This window comes from Podarcis filfolensis, assembly GCF_964270895.1.
Source record: "Podarcis filfolensis genome assembly, chromosome: 3".
Classification (NCBI taxonomy): domain Eukaryota; kingdom Metazoa; phylum Chordata; class Lepidosauria; order Squamata; family Lacertidae; genus Podarcis; species Podarcis filfolensis.
Window position 1 is genome coordinate 58,531,317 of NC_139606.1, and position 20,744 is coordinate 58,552,060.

The following is a 20,744-nucleotide window of genomic DNA, read 5'->3' on the forward strand; positions in this document are numbered from 1 at the left end:
CTTATCATGAGCATAGGTCCTTCTGACCTTTGGACCCCTCTAAAGGCAAGCTTTTAAGTCCAGTGCTCTGGAAAAACACAAACTACCTTTATATATTTGCAAGAAAGATGTGTCTCGAGAGAAGCAAGGAGATGTAGGCTTGATTACTTGGGAAATGACATTTGGTCATCTGTGTCACTGATGTTGGAACTTTTTAATCACACAAAGTGACAGCAGATCAGTATATGCTGAAGCACAAAAGGCAAGCTGACTGGAAAATGCAACAAAAAGGGGAAAACAAAATCAGATTAATGCCGAGACTTGAGCTGTCACTCTGCATTAATGCAAGTGGGGGTGCCTGGAGGGACTTTCTTAGTAGTCTCAGCATTCCCACCCCCTTCCCAGGAGTCCAATATTTTCTGAAATCTAAATTCTGTCACTGTTTCTCCTCCATCCAGGAGGATTGTTAGCATGCATTTTTCTGTTAGGATGATGTACAGCTAAGTGCTGCGTTTTCTTTTTGGCAGCCTGTGTGGGGCGGAGCAATGGATGCAATTTTTACTTTGCTGCAGCAGGCAAATTCCTGTACAAACTTCCTCTCTTATCCCTTATCAGAGTTCAGCCAGGTAACATTCCAACCAGGTACAACACAAAATGAGGGTGTGAAGCTTAGCCAATGAGGAGTGTAGCCTGGGATGAGTCCTGAGAGCTAGACAGAGAGGCCTCTAGGGCTGCATTCAGCCCCTGGGACTGAAGTTCCCTACTCCTGTCTTAGGATAGGGATAGAGAGCAGAACTGTTCTGCACATTTCAGGTCAATCTACAGGCATGAGAGTATGTAAAATCACACTATGAAATCAGTAGAATGCAACCAGCAGGTAAGGAAGTGACAACAGGGTGTTCTGAGCTTACCTCTGTACTATTGCTAGAACAATTGAACAATAATTTAGACAGACTGTGACCCACTATAATATTTTACAGGAGGGAATACTAGTAGGGAAAAACATCACAGCTCTTTCCAATATGCCCCTGAAATATTAAACATACTGTATGTATGCAAGTCAGTGAGCAGAAATATGTAAGGAACAGTTGTTTGGGGTTTTAATTTGAGTTGAATGGTAAGATAAGAGAGCCTGGGGGTACTCTTTAAATGTGGAGAATTAATTGAAATGTGTATTTCTGTTATCTTTAGAATAAATGGAAAGTTCTCTTTTTCAAAAAGAAAGGGGTTTTTTCCTCCCCTTTTGTCATGGGAAATTAAAGTAATATGTGTTGGGTTTTTTCAAATGTTTCATTAACAGAGCTCATAGTTCTGTCTCTTTGGGAAAGAATTAGACAAGTGTAAAATAGGAGAAATGAATGTAGAGGGGGAAAAGAAATTGCATTTGGCAATACTGGAAGAGTAAGATGTGGGAACATTTGTTTAGCTGCTTAAGTTTAGAATCCAATGTTTTTATTTCATTTATGGAGATTGATCAGAGGCAGGGCTGGCTGGCCTATAAGGCAAAGTGAGGCAGTCGCTTCAGGTAGCAGATCCTGGCCTCCTCCTCCTTATGATTGCCCACACCCTCCATTCCTGCCCACCACTGTGCCCATCACTGCCCACTCTTCTCCAGCCTCCTTTTACTCTCCAACCACCTTCAGTGTGGGAGACTGAGGAGGAGGAGGCGTCAGTGGTTGGGTGGCATTTTCTGTTTTGCCTGAAGTGGCAAAAAGTCCTGAGCCAGCGCTGATCAGAGGTATTGCTCTGGTGAGAAACAATGTTTTACATAAATAAATGAGTTATATGATTGAGTGGAAGCTGGATGTCTTACAGAGATGTCTGTAGAGGTGTATAAAAATAATGCTAATCAACTAGCCTATACATAGGGATAAGGGACTGGGAGTTCTTATGCACACCTACACATTCTTCTCTATCCTTACTTTCCTTTTCTTGTGTAAGTAAAGCATTCTTCTTTGCTATACCTGTCTAATTTATAGACCTTGCTTTCTGCTTACGTTTTATGTTTCTGCTTTTCATAACATCTCCGCAAAAGTAAATTGAGCCTTGGTACTAAGGTAATATTCAAACCATTTGACTGTGGCTTCTCTGATGAACTGGAGAGTTCCTGGACCCTTAATTGTCACCTACTGTATCATATATTAGAGATTCAGTGCTCTGGAAGGTTGTGCAACAAGGGTTAGATCTATTCCCAAAGGACATTGGTAACCTTCCAATGAGAAGAGATGGGGCTCTTCTCACACTGGCCACTGTAAACAATCAGGCACCCAGTTCTCACTGCCTTCAGCAGTCTGAAGACTTTGTCCATTGCTAATCAGGTCTGAATCTCCCCCCGCCCAACCCAGCTCAGTTCATACAGTTAGTGTTTCTACACAAACACACCGGCAAGCCCACTGGCAGCTTCCTATAGTCCTCTGGGCAATCGTGCTGACTGGCTGAACCAAGGCTTGATACTTGCTTATTTTTTAGAAACCTTTGTTTTTCTTACCCAAGAACCAAATGGCATGGTTCTATGAAAATGTACCCTTTTCAGTAAGTAATGTAGAATTTTGGAAGCCAACTAACAACTCCCACCGCCACAAATGTTTTATGCCTTTCCTCCTTTCTTTTCCTTCCTTGAATTAATGAAATATTACAAACCCATGCTCACTCTAGGATGATTTTTAAATGACAAAAGAATAAACGCTTGAAATTCAAATCCTAGGAAGGAAAGTAAAACTTCAATCAGAGAGGTGTTAGCCGACATGGTAATAATCTAATATTCATGAATATTAAAGTAAGCGTAGAAGAATATTTAAACTGGCTTTACAGTGTTTTCAAGCCAGATGTCTGTTGGCATTTATAGGCAGGATCTCTGTACTGTTCACCAAGATGCATAATTTTCTGTGCACTAATTCTCAGCCATGGTATGTAGTCATTGCTTTTCTGACAGCCATCTGCTCTGAGCTCTCCATTCATCCTCAGCACGAACTGGGATTGAGGAAGCAAACAAACAGTTTTGGAAGGGAAGCTGGGATTGGGTTATTGCATTAAACTCTTGTAAAATGTTATGGTTTCAAAGGAATTGTCAAATCCTAGTTTAGCAAGGAACTAGCTGAGCAGCCTCTAACAAATCACAGTTGCTCCTCCCCCGTTCTTCATATATAAAGAGGAATGGTGTTTATATAACTTCCAGCTTGTTTGTGAAAATAAATGGGAGTGATTGAAAAGGTTGAGGCAGAGCCCAGCACACTGGAATCAACATACGCCAATGTTATATATAGGTTTGTGCTCCATCTCACCTGTATTCACTTTCCTTTTCCCTCTAAGGAACTCAAAGTGGCATGTTCTCTTCACTCCCCACTTTCTCCTCATAAGAATCTTGTGAGGTTGGCTAGGCTGAGAGACTTCAGTGAGTTTCATGTATGAGTGGGGATTTGAACCCTCGTCTCCCAGGTCCTGGTCTAACACTCTAACCACTACACCACAATGGCTTCATCAGTGCCAGCTCCCTTGCTACTCAGAGGAACCATTCCTCTTCCCAGCCACGGTTACCAGCTGCTTCTCCTTCCCCTTTTGCTTGCCATTGTTGTCACATGCCCTGTTGGAAGATGAAGAGCCAGTGAACAATTTGATGGCAGCTGCAGCAGCTGCTGCTCCTTCTCACCATGACCATCCTGCACTTTTTAGCCTAAGATAAGAGGGCAGGTGAGCAATGGTTAGGAGATCCCAGGGGGTCTATGTTAGACTGCCCCCTCCTGCTGGAGTGGGAGTCTCAGAAGGTACCCTATTATGGTGACCCTTGATGGTGACCTGAGCCTAGACTTTGGGGATTTTCAGTGCTCAGTCAGAGAGCAGGTATGTCTCCCACTTTCACGGTTTCTTGCTCCTGTTTCCCTCATACTAGTCAATGAGAATCATTAAAAAATGGCAAAAGCAGACTCTGACATCCTCTGAGATCAGTGACCTGAAAGCCAGATTAAACAGAGGCCCTATAAATACTAAGCAGGTGCTAAGATAATAGGATCATAGAGTTGGAAGATACTCTGAGGGGCATCCAGTCATCCATTCCTGCAATGCAGGAATCCTGTCCACAACCATCCCTTGCTGGGCTCGAACCACCAACCTTCTAGTTAGCAGTTAGATGCATTGACCTCATATTTTACTGGAAAGCAACAGAGATCTATTTTGTTTGTACACATATCATAATGCCTATGATAAACTTACATGGATTTTCAGGGAGGAAACCATACATTATCAGGGTATGTTTTTGACAGAGTGGAGAATGTAACTTGGGGGAAAGTTGCTAGTCTAAAAGAGAGAAAAGTTCTTGGGATTAAAGCAGAAAAGAATAAAATGAAAAGAGTATCCCCTGAAAGAAGTGGCAACACCACAAAAATGCATTAGTTCTCTTTTAAACAAGAAAAGATAACAGAGCTGTTTAACGCTGTAGGAGCAGTTGATCAGAGCAGTAAACATGAACTGAAAGGCGGTGGTATTGGATTTTGTTTGCCTCTGGACAAATAGTTTTTAACATCATATTTTCCAGTCTGCAAGCACTGCTGTGCCTGGACAGTGATTTCTTAAAATGGAACTTATTTTCCAGTTGTATAAAAGTGTTCTTTTACATTGTGGATTGAGTGCATTAAGTTGCTCCCTGTGGTGCACAGCTGGAAATTATCCTTTGCTGCAATGTTTTGTTTTGCTTTGCCCCAGAGTTTTTCTGTGCCTACTCACTGTGTTCCCACACACCAGCATAGTTTAGTACTACAACAGGGAACTTTCTTTCTCTTTTGTTTTCTGCGGCTGCTTTTTTTTCCTGAGGATGCTTCTTAGAACATCTGAAAGAGACAGTTGTTGTTTTTTTAAGCTGCCTTTGAGTATTCGATACAAATTTAGTGGCATTTCAAGCTTTCCCCTGCAGACCTGGAAGATGGCTTTGGCAAAGTTAAGCTGAAATTTAGGCAGAGTGTTTTCCTTTCCTTCTTTGAAGCAGCAAGGTGTTTGCAGAGAAAGTAGTTGGACCAAATAGTACTGCATTAGGGAAAAGTGTAGCAATATTAGTCACGAAACAGTGGTGGAGAGAAGTTGAATGCATTTCCATAATCTTTTACAAAATGCATTTTAGATTTGCAGTTTTAAAAACTAGGAATATTTGTATGGTGCATAGGGTTGGGTTTTCTATGCTTTAGCTTTGGCCTGCTGAAATTGTGACCCACCAAGGCCACCAGCCATAGATGACGCAGGATCCTACTGTTTTGCTGCCAGCTTCGATACGCAAAAGGGCTCAGGTGTTAAGTGCTGGGTAGGCTAAAATATGTGACTGGTGGTCTGTGTTCAGTTTAGTGGGTCAAAAATTACCCTGGCCTGCTTTAAGCACCTTTAATCTTGTATGCCTTGAGGAAACAACTGGTATAACAATTAGGCCCCATATCACCTGATAGCAGTGGCACTGGCTTGGGATACAATGGATTCTAGGCCATCTTAGGTCCACTCATCTACTCATTTCCAGCAGGGGTCCAGCCAGCATCACTTTCCCCCACCTGCCTTCCAACTGATGTCACTGCACAGACAATGGCCAGCAGAGGCTGATGGAGGCCCATGGGGCTAGGCAGAGGGACACCTTTGCCCATTTAACCCCCCCCCCCACTCTAGCCTGGCACAAAGGGTATTTGGATTGCCCTGCTAACACCAAATATGTATGGTAAATAAAAGAGGAATTGCTAGTGTTATGTAGAATTTAAACTTAAAAACAAATATCCATTGGTAATTTGCTTTATTTTTTATTTGTATGTATGTTTTTAGGTGTGTGTATTTTTAAATGGGGAACCAAGCTTTATTTCAAAAATGCCTATATAATATTTTATATTATTTTTAGAAGTCTTAACTGGGCAGGAGGGCTCATTGATACACTTGCAGTTCACCATGACCTACTGGAGAGGTGGTGGAGATGTAGGAAAAGAAGGCCATTCAAGCTTCTTAGAAAGCCAAATAAATAAAAGTAAAATTGTATGTGTGTAGGCTTTCACAAATCCATCTTACCATACTATTTGTTACATGCTAAATTTAATATGCTATCTTAGCATAGCTGTGGTTGCAATGACTACAAATGCAATTCATTCTGAATATCAAAGCAGGCATAAGGCTGGTACAAAGTAAAAACGAATAAAAGGGAAAGAGAAGAGAGACAAAGTGAGGTTGTTTTTTTACCTGGCACCATCTTATTTAGAGTATCTTCCAGTTATTCTATCCCTCTAAGTATGAGGCAAGGTGGAATAGGACTACATATGAGGAATGTAAATTTTTCTATTGCCAGAAGCATCCAGAAATAGAGGGCAGCCAATCTTTCCTACTGTATCCTACCCAAATTGGCAACATAGTGTAACAATAGTTAGCAGCCAGCTTCTCTGACACACGCAAACTTTTGGCTAGTGAATAAAATTCCCTGTTTGATACAACAGCACAATAATCTTTCCATTGCTGACATACTTCCCACTCTCCCTCTGCAATATTCTGGTTGTCTAATTTATTCTTAACCACATCCAGGTGGATTTTGCTTAGGAATAAAGCAACGTTTTAATCAGTACTACGCATAGTATTGCCAGAGTGGAATGGTTCCAAAACAAATTGTTTCTGGGATGCCTTTTGTTGAGCTGCTGGTTCAGTTTTGTTTATTGGTCAAGCAGACAGGTTTTAAACACTAACGAGTTGTTGGTGGAAACAGACTAATGTGTTTTTCGTCGGGCGGGAAAACAAGCGACCAACAATCAAGCTTATTTACTTCTTGTGTCTTCCTTAAAAGCATATTTACATTTTGCCGACTCAGATGATAAATAAATTGTGGACTATAAATTCCTGGTGGATGGTGTTTTCATTGTGCCTTAGCATTTATTCATTTATTTTGCAGCCATAATTCAATCTAGAGGATATCACAGGCTTATAGGTATTTGGAGAAATGTGTTCGTTTCACTCCTGTATTTCAGAGATGCTATTTGGACGTGATGTTCCGAAATTACACACAGGCAAATGAAATATTCTGATTAGCACTGAGTGCCCAGCACTATATCACAAGTGACTGTGAACATACAGATGTGACCTGTTCAGGAAAGGCTGCAGTTCCAACTTGAAAACATTTAACAACAACAAAGCACACATACAAAGAACCAAAGAACACTCACCCCTTACCAACAAAGGGCTTTTATCCTTATCAGCTGTGTAGCAAATGTATTAAAATGCCAGCTCCAAGGCTTGGCAATCCATCAGCAGCAACTGCAGTGTTTGAGTTCATGGTAGGAGAGCTCATTCACCTTCTGCTGCTTTTGTGCTCTGCCTGCCATCTCTGCTCATGTATGCCAGCAGGGGGTTGGATATGACAAGGTTCCTTCTCTCCGAAACACTGGGACATTGACAATGTCTCTTTAATAAAACATCTAAGAACCGTTGCTTGTGTTCATGCTGATAATGTGTTGCATTATGAGGTCAAATTTTGTTCTCAGTTAATGACATGTTGGCACAGTTGGGAGTGGTATTTTCTTCCAGACGATTTTGATGAACTGTTACAAAAACAGTCACATGTGTGTGCGCGCTTCTGTGTAAATGGTGCATGTATTCAAAACTTTGTTTAAAATTACTGGAATTAACGAAACCAACTATTCAGGGAGCATCTTAATTTCATTTTAACTCCCTGAGTCTAGCGTTTCTATTAAGAAAGAGCTGATAAATGTTTCCTCCAGAGCAGAAGTAGTATAGGTACATTTGTTCAGAGGTGGTATTTCCCCATGTCTGAAAGGAAAATAATATTCTTTGTGGGGGGCATTTTGAATGGCAACCAATTGTTCCCCCATTTTAGGATTTATTGTTGCTCACTCCCTAGCAAGCCTGCTATCTCAACATGCTTCAAGCCATAACACAAGCCAGTATATGGTCCTTTAGAAGTTTGCAAAGCACAAAGCTACTAATCAAAATGAAATTAAGAAATGGGTTCTTATGTAAAGTTGACATTCTCCTGAGTCACCATTAAATCCAACATGAAATAATGAAAGAATAAATGAGAATAGAAGTGTAACTCCTTAAAGCTTATTAATACCCTCAATTTAAACATGTCTATGGTTTAAAGTTCCCTGTCCGTTTACAATAGCAGTTGGTAAATAGCAATTAACATAAAGATGTTAAATAAAAAGATGCTTTCAAATGAATTTGAGAGATTTCTTATTGGTGATAGGCAAAATTCTCTATCCAATTCAGAATTAGGATCAGAACTGCAATCTGTTTTGCAAAATATCAACTATAGTCCAGTCCCCCCAGGCCCTGCCATTCTGAAATTTGAACCCCATCTAAAGATGTGAATGCCAGGGTGGGGGTGGGGGTAGGGGCAGAGACAGGAAAATGGAAGAACCAATTTTTCTGATTTCTTCAAGAGTTGGTGTGTGTGTGTGTGTGTGTGTACGTGTACTCCTCCCCCCCAAAAAAGACCTAGGAGAAAATGCCCCCCCATCTTCCAGGTTTTATTTCCTAGGTCCTCATATCTATAATATCATGAAATGGAGATGAATATGAATGCATCCCCTCAAGCCTTGGCCCCCTTCCCTTCATATTTTCCTGGCAGCAGCAGTGGAAATGTCTCATGGAAGTTACAGCATGCTCAGCAGTGAATTAGACACAAGTGTGCTGGGACATGAATAGAGCAATCCTATACTGCAGTTTGGAGATACGTTGCTGTGCTATGCCCACAGAATGGCCACTGCATTTTATATGTGCCCAGTGCAAGGCAGGAGGTAGAAACCCATTGCAAGAAAAAACCCATTGCAAATATGGCTGTTGCAGTCCCAGAATCCTTGACAGAACTGCCACTGGCCAGCAGTCCCAGCTCAAGGTAGAAATCATACCTTCAAGCCACCCCATGAACAGAAGGCTCCAACACACATTGGCCAATCTCAGAGCATGGCCATGATGATACTGTTCTCCTGCAACACAACACACACACACACACACACACACACACACACACACACACATTATTATAATGTATATACTGCCCTATACCTGCAAGTCTCAGGGTGGTTCACAGGATAAAATCAGAATATAAAATCACAAAGTACATAATCAAAATAAAAATAACAACCCAATGACACCCCCCCATACACACATTTTTAAAGGGCATAGGATGTTAATCAACCAAAGGCCCGGTTAAAGAGGAACGTTTTTGCTTGGTGGCTAAAGGTGTATAATGAAGGTGCCAGGCAATACCACAGCTTTCTCAACAATAATGATGACATCCTGATGTCATGTGTGTGATGTTGACGCCCCATCGCCCTTACAAGCTGGCGCCTCTGTTGGAAGAGAGTCATCTGGCAGTGACAAGACATTCTTGTGGTGCCAGTACCACCTACTCCACTCCTTGATAGGCCAACCATGCTGGGCAGCATCCTAGACCCTTGAATGGCTGAAATATTTGCCAGAGGCAATGGTCATTTAGGGAGGTGGTTGGTTTTAAACAGCTGACTGGGAAAGTGTGATGCACTCTCCATGAGTTGCTCTTCCATTCTTGATTCCAGATTCACAGCACCTCTCCCCTCCTCCAGATTATACCAAAAGCCATCAGGGCACCATTAGATGCATCTGCATATAATATCTAGTTTGTCCCTAAAAGGCTAGGGTGTCCTCATGGGGAAAATAAAATAATGCATTTCATGTGGGTTTTGGGAGAGTGTGTGAGAGAGGATTAAGAGAAAGAGACATAAAGTACGCATAGCTGTGTGTCTGTGTGCATCTGTTTCCTCCCTGACATTTTTTCACCACCTCCTTTTATATTCTTTCAATATATTTTTCCAACATCCCATACTGTAAATTCTTGCCTGCCTCACTATATTATGAGCTTATGTGATGTTCCCATTAGCTGAAACTATCTGTGGTGCACTTTAAAGCAGGCTGCTGGTCTTCCTGTTATGCCTAGATTGTTGGCTTTTATATTATTCATGCTGCAGAGCCTGAGGTTTTAAGTAAACCTGGAGGTGCTATAGCTTCTGACTACTCATTTGCTCTTTCAGTACTCAGTCTTGACTCTGTAACTCCCCTGCGTAGAGTCATAAATATATCTCAGTGGAGGTGGGGTTTTTTTGGTGGGGAGGGAGCTACAAATTATATATACACTTTAAAACACACTAAAGCAGAGGTGTGTAATCTGCAAAAACCCTGGCGAGCTGCAAATTCAATAAAGGCCTGACTATTGATTGACTGGTTGTACAAATTGGACAAGTTAGCAGCTAATTGGGTGCCTTGCTTAGGCAATATGTTGAACATGGCTTTTAAAAGGAGCATTGGAGTCACTAACTTAGAATGTCAGAGGATAACTGTACCATGACCGAAAAGGTCAGTAATTAAATGGCACACAGGTTAATTGCAGGGACAGACAAGAGAACTGAGATGGGAGATCAAAATGCATTAATTTAGCAAGGGGAAAGAGGAGAAAAGCTTTGAAAATCTGTTACACATTCAAGCCCATCCTTGGCAATTTTAGTTGAGATTAGGTTTTGTGCTCATTAAAGTCTGGAGCTAGATTCAGGGAATACAGCCAAACATGGGGGTGGCAAACATTAGATCCAGCATAGCTCTCAGACACAAACCCACAGTGTTGATGTCTTAAGCTTTTCATATCCTCAGCCCACATGATCTTCCTTTGTGGAAAATCTTAATATTTGATCCAACTTATTACTTAATATTTTGGGATTTCCTCCTCCTGCTCCCTGCTACACAACACACACAATGGTTCTACTTTTAATTGGAGATGTGATATCTCTCACAATGTGGGCACTCGATAGGCTGAAGCTCCTGTTGGGTTTTGTTGCATTACATTAAAAAACAACAACCCTCTGTTAATTAGTTAAAATATATGTGGATATATTGAAAAGGCAACATCTGATCAATACAAAAAAAAAATTGGGGACACAGAAGGTGGGGAAGAAAATAACCTTTTCTTTAGCAACTATGGATCAGCATTGATGAAACTGCTTGACTGTGCTACTAATTTTCAATTCTAAGCATGGTGTAGCATGGCCTGTGTCACGTTGCTGAAGCTCAGCAGGTTTGGGTGAGATACCCTGGGAACCTTCTGCAAACTGATGTAAATTCCATGATGGGAGAAAGGTGAAATATACAGTGGTACCTTGAGTTAAGTACTTAATTCATTCCAGAGGTCCATTCTTAACCTGAAACTGTTCTTAACATGAAGCACCACTTTAGCTAATGGGACCTCCTGCTGCTGCCGCGCTGCGGGAGCATGATTTCTGTTCTCATCCTGAAGCAAAGTTCTTAACCCGAGGTAATATTTCTGGGTTAGCGGAGTCTGTAACCTGAAGTGTATGTAACCTGAGGTACCACTGTAAATGAAATAAATACAATAAAAAGCATGATCTTAGGGTCAGAATTCACTACAGCAGTTTAGGATCTACAGTCTATGTTACCAAATTCTTTTTCTTCTTCTTCTACATGCATCTTAATTCCTGCACCAATGTGAATGAGATTCTGTTTTATTACTGTGCCATGACATTTTTTTTTTCTTCTTTCAGGTTTGTTTCCAGCAGTTCTGAACTTGGCTTCCAATGCTCTCATCACCACAAATGCTACCTGCGGGGAAACAGGGCCTGAAATGTACTGCAAGTTGGTTGAACACGTGCCTGGCCAACCTGCAAGAAACCCTCAGTGTCGGCTCTGTGACCTGCGCAGTAAGATTCCAAATCGTACGTGTTCAATTTTTCTTTCATGATGTGTGTCCATCTAGCCATCCTGTCTAGCATCACTATTAATATGATATGCTTGGTTAAAATAAAGCACCTTCATAGCCCTGGTTATTGAATGTGCTGATTCATGCACACTGGGTCGGGTTTTGGACATGGGAAGAAAATCCATCAATGGAAACATCTCCAGCATTTGAGAAACTTTGGGACTAGGTCAGAGCAAGTCTACTTTTTTCCCCCTGCATATACAGAAAGCATTCCAGACATTTCCCTGGTTATTTTCAGGGCTATCCTCACATGATAGGACATCCAATGACATCATTTGTAATACATCAGTCATAGACTTCTGTCATGTCATTTTGTCCTCATGGGAGAAAACCCCAGAGAGAAAAATGGCTTCATCACTTGCTTATCCGTGTGGCTATTAGTGTCTCTACTAAGAGGGCCCTTTTAATTCTAATGTCTATTTACCAGCGCTATGGTCTTTTAAGCCTCTGTTAAGAACTGTGTACTTCTGCAATCCAGTCTCTGTTGTTAGTCTGCAGTGCAGCCAGCCTTTAAAATACACGGCCTTTCATTACAATCTCATCACATTTTAAGGTTTGCAAAATGTTCATTTGCCACAATGAACTGTTTTATTTACCCAGAGATGGTCCTTTAATAAGAATGCCATGTAATGTAACCAGACTTTAAATGGTCCCCTTGGAATTTGTGAATCTGGTGTACCTCCCCTTAATTACTGTAGAAGGAAATGAACACACACTCCCCAGTTAATCATGTGTGAGCACAAATTAAAGACCACACTTTGATGGGTTGCCTGTGTGAGCTAACTCCCCTGTCATTCATCACTGAGGTTGGTCCTTAAGCCTGCAGTTCTATCCCATTTTTCCTGATGGTGTATAGTATATTTTGTCTCTCCCCTTTTAAAATTGGGAATACATTCCAGCAATTAATCAGTGGTTTCAAATTAATTAAGATTAAACTTCCGTAATGGGATTACAGTTAATTGTATATTCATCTCTCATTCCTCCTTTTCATGACTAACCCTTATATCAATTTGACTTGAGGAGGCTGATAGCAAAATTTCCAATTAGACAACTTCTATCACTATCACCTCAGAGACCCGGGTTTGATTTACAGTTGATTTCTTCCCCACTAAGATTTTTTTTTAGCTGATCGCCAAAAAAAGAAGATCAGACATAGTAAAAAAAACAAAAAAACAGTATTGAGAGCAAAGTAATGCCTTTCCCCCTGTTCTTGGTATTTTATTTAAAAAATGTTGTTGATATGAATCCAATAACTCAATTCTCTCCCTAATTTTATAACACACTACTGTTAATGCTTCTAGAGCTATTGAATCATTTGATATTTGCATACAGTTTATGACATTTGCAGTTTTTAGACTGACACCTCCTATTCCTCCTACAACTGCTTTAATTGTGCTTTAGACATTCTGCTTTTTCACTTATGAGACAGGATTCCTTTCCTTCAGTGAACTGCTGATTTAAATCAAAGCATAAGCTTATAAAAATTAGCACCCTGGTTCAAAAATTTTAAAAATGTGGTTTTTTACATGTTAGATCCAAATCATTGCTTTTATCTGTTGCTGTTATCCAAAAAGAAAGATCAGTGTGTACAAGGAAAGGCCCATCAACTGGATTGGGGCATGCATGTGCAACTGGACCCTGTGCACTTTGATATCCTAGCTAGATACCTGTAGCCACTAGTTATGAACTGTGGATGTAGTTTCAACGTTGTCCTGACCAAGATGTCTGCAAGAGACTGACAGGGCAATCATAACCATGTCCACTCAGAAGTAAGTCCTACTGAATTAAATGGAGCTTACTTTCTAGATACTGATTTACAGGAATTAGGCAACTGGAATTAGGAAAGGCAGCAGCACAACTTAAAGCACTGGATCTGGACCCTGATACCACTAAGCTTAACTAGCAAAACTAGTCATACTGCTTGAAAAATTATCCATTTGTCAGTATGACATGTCCACAGTTCACAACTACCACTTCTTCTCACAACAGCTGACAGCCTCATTGGGTGTAATTCACTGGGCACTGCGGCTGAGAATTTGTCATTCATTTCAATGGGCTGTGCATAGGAAATGTACTTAAAAATCTGATTGAAATTAATGAGAACTTGTTTCCAGAAACAACAGCCTATAGCCTAAGCATTACAACAGAGCATTGTGTTTTAAGAGGCCTTAGGAGTAAGAAGTATGGGGAATCGTGGAAAGATCATCTCTCTCTCTGTTTCAGCTGCATCTTTAATCTCTTCCTGATTATGTCTTGGAAATATGTTTCATCCCAAAGCTTTGTGGTGCATTTCTAAAGCTTGTGGTATGCTATTGCAAGCACTGGAAAATAATTTTATCCAGGATATTATATGTGCCTCTCACACACTACTAATTATTATTATTATTATTATTATTATTATTATTATTATTAAATACTGCATGAAACAGAATGAATTTGCTGAGTCGGTTGAAATGGAATTTGTGAGTGAGATGGAAGCCAAGTCACATTCACTGCTAATTAGCTTCATTATTATTTTTGCATTTTACTAATGTTCCAACAGAGCGACACCCCATAACAAATGCAATTGATGGCAAGAATACTTGGTGGCAAAGTCCCAGCATTCAGAATGGGATGGAATATCACTATGTGACCATCACGCTGGACTTGCGGCAGGTAAGCTTTGTTTCTGCTGCTGAATTTTGGTGCCGAAATTTGTTCCTGTAATATTGAGCATCCAGATGTCAGGACAGGGAGCAGCATAAAACAAATAGGGGGGGAAATAGAAAAACAGGACTATTACGGCCATTACAGATGGAAACAAGAGTACATCCCTGCCTGCAAAAGGTTCAAGGTTTAATATCCAACATTTCCAGGTAGAGATGGGAAAGACTTCTGACAGCACCTCCAATCGGTATAGATAATATTGAGCTAGAGGGACCAATAGTCTGGCTTAGTGCAAGGGAAGAAACAATCCTCTGTAAATCACATCCTCCAACATAATATATTGCTTGTGTGAATTTTAACACTCGCGCGAGCAGTTATTGGTATACAGAGAGTGGTGGTAACAATGGCATTACCTTTTTCAGAGCACTTTTTATATACAAATATTGAACGTCTAGTGCTGAGACTGGCATCTAGAACATTGAAAGTTAATCTTTAAATGTTCTTAGAAATGCAAAAAGATTACAACACACATTGTTGTTAAAAAATGGCAAATTGTAACAAATGTGCTTCCATGAAACGGGCATAGTTCCGGTTTTCTTTGATCCAAGTAGGTCTTTGAAGAAATGTCATTGTGTTACAGGAAGCTCTGCAAGCTGTGAATCTTTTTTTTTGGGGGGGGGGAGGAATTGAACCTAGTATACTTGGAAAGCAAACAAATCCTGAGATACATTTGCTTTAGACTCTGTAGGAAGTAGCTTTAGGTTTCTCATCGCATCTCCTGTCATTCTTCTCCTTCCATGGTAAGTTTGATGAAATGGCAAGTGTATAGATTCTAGGAGGCTGTTATCATTTGATGTTCACAAGAATGCTGGATTGTGGCAGGTGTGCAACTAAGAGGACTTGGAGTGACAGAAGAGAAGTGGCTTTATTTCCCTTTAGCTAATGCAAATACAGAATATCTAGTTAGGTGCCAGAAATAACACACCACGATGTTATATTTGCTCCTGCTGCAGCTCAGTATCCAAGAAATTGAAAATAGCTTAGATAACCTAAGAGGTTCCTCCCTTCCCTTTACTCATTCCCTGTGGAGCATTATCACACTGACTCCTGAAGCTGCCATCTTTACTGCAGCATTGATCCCACACCCTGTGTGACAATAGCCAGAGCACCAGTTGATGGGGGATGAGAGTAGAGATTAAAGTTAAATGAAGAATTACTGAGTCTATTTTATTTGAAGGGGCAAGAAATAGAGCTAGTTACTAACATTAGGATTAAATAGGCTAATGAAACAGGGAACAAGGCATGTAGAGCTACTTAATAAAACTAGTGCAGAAGGAAATAAGATACTTGATATGAGGTGAGCTGGGATGTATAATCAACTAAGCTACCCCTTGGCAAAACTCAGCAGACCCTTCAGTTAACACCCACAAATCACTTGCTCTTCCCTTCCTGTGGAGAGTGACTGAGTCACGTATAGTACATTTCACAACCAAAATTAGCAGCCTCATCCTTCAACAGATCTGTGAGAGTTCTGACTCTCTTCTTACTACTAAGATTCTCCTGTGTCTTTTTTTAATGGTCTTCTCACTCTCCCTGTTCTGCTTTTGCCCTGGAAAAGGGATCAACCTGGGCTGACTCCTCTTCCCCAAATTCTTTTCACAACCTCCTTTGTCTTCAGCTATACTCAATGAACAAGTATCACAATCCTCATGAACCCTGTTGCTTCTGAAAGACCAGGTTTATGACATCCCCGCTTTTCATAAGAGCAATCTTCCCAGGGTCCTCTCCTGTCTGCCTCAGCAAGGTTCACAGCTTCTTGGCCTCTCTCCCGAGTTATTTGTGACCTCATTAACATAACATCTGAAAACAATTATATAAATGGCCCACTTGCTAATCCACTTAAGCCCTAATATAGTCACCAAACAGTTTCTCCAAAAAATAGGTAGTAAAAACACCGTGGTAATTCAGAACTGCAAAATCTGAAGGAAAGTTGTCACCTCCCTTCCCAGTAATGCCTACCAAGAGCTTCTTCTACAAAGGCCTAAAGGCTTCATCTGTTAAATTAGGCTGCTGCAGCAAAACCAGTGCTACCTGCTAGCTGCAAGAGAGCTGCCCCACTAGAAAAGATCAGGGATGAGTGGAAACTGCAGAAGTCTGGCCTCTGCACTTCATGTCAACCTCTCCCTCACTGCTACACTTGATTTTTTCACCCTATAACTCTACTCACACCCTTTTCCAAAATGCTATGAGGTATGTTGTGTAGCATAACATTGATTCCCAGGGAATGTTGGGAGAGAAGTTGCTTCTGATGGCTTAAAGATGAGCTTCATTGCCACCCTCAGTAGTGGCACATTAAAAAATATAGTGAAATAATGATAAGCAAAAAAGGAATGGTCACTGCAGCAAATAATCTTACCCCCCCCCGCCCCCGCCCTCCCAAAACATAACAGAATGGCATTCCAAATTATTTTCTATCACTAGTAGAGAATCCACAAAAAATAACAATTGTTATGTCTACTTGCTTGGCCTTAGAATTTCAGAGATCCCCCAGAGTAAGTAATGCTTCTTAGGCTGGAAAGATGTGCTGTGGCCAAGGTGAGACCATTGCCAAAAGCAGCAGCCTATGCCCCCACTTCCCCACATTTCTGGCCAGAGATATTTTTCTAGAAAAAAGGTGCTGGAACTCACCATAAAACTCCCTTCCTTCTCTTAGAATGGAAATGGCACCCACCTGAGTGGTGCCAAAACTGAGTTCCGGCTAAAAAAGCTCTGCTTCTGGCAGTGTTTTATCAGGAAGGTTGTGTGAAATAAAGTCAGCATGTTGTGGGGTCCCCACCTTTCTCCACTTGCACTTCATTGGCTGTTGCCAGAGCTTGCAACTTTATGATGTCACATCACAATTTATGTGGCATTGAATCCACAGAGAGGATGAGATGTGATGCTACTCCTTTCAGCGGTGGATACACAGTTGTATCGTGCAGATCTAGTCTTAGACACATACCAATCTATGTAATAAAATACTGAATAAAACATGGGGTTTGTTTTGTTTGTGGTTTTACGGATGGAGTCAAAAGGACAAGATGAAGACATCAAGTGGTTGTCCTTTTTCTTTTGGGAAAGCTTGTGATCCAGTCATTACTAGGCATTTTACGGATGGGCCCTTATTAAAATGCTATATCCTTTTGTACAACAGATTGGACATTTTCTATTGCTAAAAGTCATGGTCTGTAAATTGCAGGAATGCATTAGTGGCTGTTATTATTGATAATTATGAATGTACATAGAAAGCTTTTAGCAGATTCTAATGTTGTGGGGAATGAACCAAGAAAATAATTACAGTTTTCATCATTAAATAAACCTAGACCTTTTGGAGGAGTTGAATTGTATTTTTTGGTGACTATCCATCATAATAAAATAATAGCATAACACAATAATAAATAATAATGCATTTCCCCCCAAATGACATCATTTTAGCTGCATAAACAGGAAAATATAATTATTATTCCATTTTAGGGCAATTATAGTGTTCCTTTTGAAAGCATGCAAGTACCATAAGCCAAGGTATTTATGGTCTACCCTTAACTCTGCCCTTGACTGGGGATCATAAGGTTGTCTCCAACACTGTTGCTCGTGCAGTGGGACTTTCCCTTCCACTTCTCCCCCCTGCACATCCTTAAAATCTGTGCCAGAGGGCTGGTGCAGCCTTCAATACAACCCATAGTTTTGTGGCTAGGAAATAGCTGAAATCTTATATGCATAGCAAAAAGTCAGCCTCCAGCACGTTTCAAGCTTCAAAATGGAGAGAAGGTTACAGCGTTTGGTGATTTTTAGTTTAGAAAAAAGGCAAGTTAAGGGGACAAGGTAGAAGCTTACAATGTTGTGCATTGTATGAAGAAAGTGGATACAGAAAAGGTTTTCTCCCTCTCTCAGAACACTAGAACTAAGAGTCATCCAATGAAGCTGAATGTTGGAAGATTCGGGAGAGACAAGAGATTTATTATTATTAAATAATTATCATTTTTCAGACTTTGCATAGCTAAACTATATAATTTGCTCCCACCATGGCAGGGATGGCTGTAAAAAAAAAAAAAGGATTAGGCAAATTAATGGATGATAAGGCTACTAGTGGCTACTAAGCCTGATGGATATGTTTGACTGCCACAGTAGGAGGCAGTATGGTTCTGAATACCAGTTGCTGGAAACCACAGAAGGGGAGAGTGCTATTGTACTCAGGTCTTGCTTGTTGGCTTCCCATAGGCTTCTGGTTGAACATTATGAGAACAGATGGACCACAGGCCTGATACAGCAGGCTCTTCTCTGTATTTTTTTAATTTTAAAATCAGTAGGCTTCTGTCACAAAGATTGTGGGGGGGGAGGAGAGAGATTTTAAAATAATGTAATGTTTAGAAAGGTCTCTCTTGGAAGACTGAGATCAGCTTTGGACACCACAAAGAGGAATCATGAGCAGCGGAGGAGAAAGTCATGCAAATGACTCATGAAGGAAATGCATAGTTTCCATTAATTTCCTTCAATTTATGTAAATGTTTCTTCCCCCAAGAAAGAGGCACCTGTTTTTCCCTGCCTCGTTCACAAGAGGCTTCAGAATGTCTTTATACTTTCAGTGGGGGGTTCATGTATTTGTTTTTTATACTTTTTGTTGCAAGCGGGATAAAAGGGAGAGAGGAAAGAAAGAAACAATGTCAGCACCCATTCACAATAAGTATTTTATATATAATATCAGGTTTTAAAATGTACACAGCTGATTGACCATCTAAATTTTACAAACATAAAACAATGCCAGCCTTTCCTTGTCATTTGTGATGTGAATGTGATAGTTCATGTTTTTACAACTTCTATTAAACATTTCTCCGGCATTCTGGAGCCTCTTGTTCACATGTCTTGATCTGAAAAAAGCCCTACATGAGGAGTGACTTCATGATATCTTCTCCTAGACCTAGACTATAACTGAAGTGTTGGGAACAGGAAGACTGGCTACTGAGTGCCTCAGGTCAGTGCACTGGTGAATTTGTATAGGAAGTTCTTCCTTTATCTCCAGAAAAGGTCTTTCCACACTGATTTCTGTTAAAGCAGAAACAACTTCACTTTAACAGATAACAGACAGCTGTCAGGTACTTGGTAGGCAACCTCCCCACCTGCACTTACAGGAAAGTGAAGCCGAGGCTGCTGTGAGGGTTTTTTCCAAGAAGGCTGCAGAGTGCAGTCCACCAGAGATACAAACTGCAGTTTGAAAGAAAGCTCTCTCTCTCTCTCTCTCTCTCTCTCTCTCTCTCTCTCTCACACACACACACACACACACACACACACACACACACACAGGCTGTCCTTCAGCCTTCTAAACTAATCAGAATAAATTTGTATGCGTATTCATGTTTGCCACCTATATATAGTACCTGTTTGATTAATGCCACAATCCTACAGAGTTAGGCATCTTCAGCTAAGCTGTTGAAGCCAATGCAATTAAAACCGTCTGTCTTTATGCAGTACTCTGAGTCAGCAGCATGCTCCAAGATCTAGAACAACAGAAGCCTGTTGAATTATCATGCCATGTTAAGGCTTATCTGTTAGCAGTATTGTTTTTACTGGTGGCCAGGTGTGTTTTCAACTGCGAATTGTGCGTATGTGCACACAGCCTGCAAATTCCAGAAACTTATCTGTACTCAAGTTTGTTAAAAGGGCCAGGGCTATGAGTGAAGTGTGCAGCATTTTGATGTAAATATGTTTTTATATTCTGCTGAAAGCTGCCCAGAGTGGCTGGGGAAACTCAGCCATATGAGCAGGGTATTATTATTATTATTATTATTATTATTATTATTATTATTATTATTATTATTTATTGGAGTTGGGTATCATCTTCAGTGACATATATGTATTCTACTTCATCCTTAAGAACATAAGAAATGCCTGCTGGATTAGGCCAATGACTCATTTAGTCCAGACCAGATGCCTGTGGGGAAATTGCAAGCAGGACCCCAGCAGAAGTACGCATTCCCCTCCTGTGGTTTCCAGGAACTGGCACTGAGAAGCATTTTTGCCTATGACCATAGAGGCAGAGCATAGCCATCATGGCTAATGGCCTTCCCCAACATAGTGCCCGTCTGATGCTTTGGGCTACAATTCTCACCAGTCCCAGCCAGCACCAGCCTTCCCATGTTGGAGAAGATTGTTCTAACATGTATACAGACTTGGCACCCTAGAAGTAGTGGTAAGCTCCATAAACACTTCCCAAAGTGTTGGGAAGTTTTGAAGTGTTGTGGTAAGATTACACAATGGTAGCTGAGTCTTGGTCAGCTTTGCTCCTGTTTTTGAAATATACTGCAGGTAAGCAGTTTATGGGGAATCA

General features: G+C 40.7%; 1 protein-coding gene across 13 annotated transcripts in view; it reads left to right on the forward strand.

Moving 5' to 3' along the window:
• The window catches only part of LAMA2 (laminin subunit alpha 2), a 359,840-nt gene that overhangs the window by 75,644 nt on the left and 263,452 nt on the right, over nucleotides 1-20,744 (forward strand). For all 13 annotated transcript variants that reach the window (XM_083607541.1, XM_083607530.1, XM_083607532.1 and 10 more), the window contains exons 2-3: nucleotides 11,523-11,693; nucleotides 14,280-14,392. In XM_083607541.1, the coding sequence (XP_083463667.1) occupies nucleotides 11,523-11,693; nucleotides 14,280-14,392 (284 nt within the window). The remainder of the gene's footprint in view (nucleotides 1-11,522; nucleotides 11,694-14,279; nucleotides 14,393-20,744) is intronic.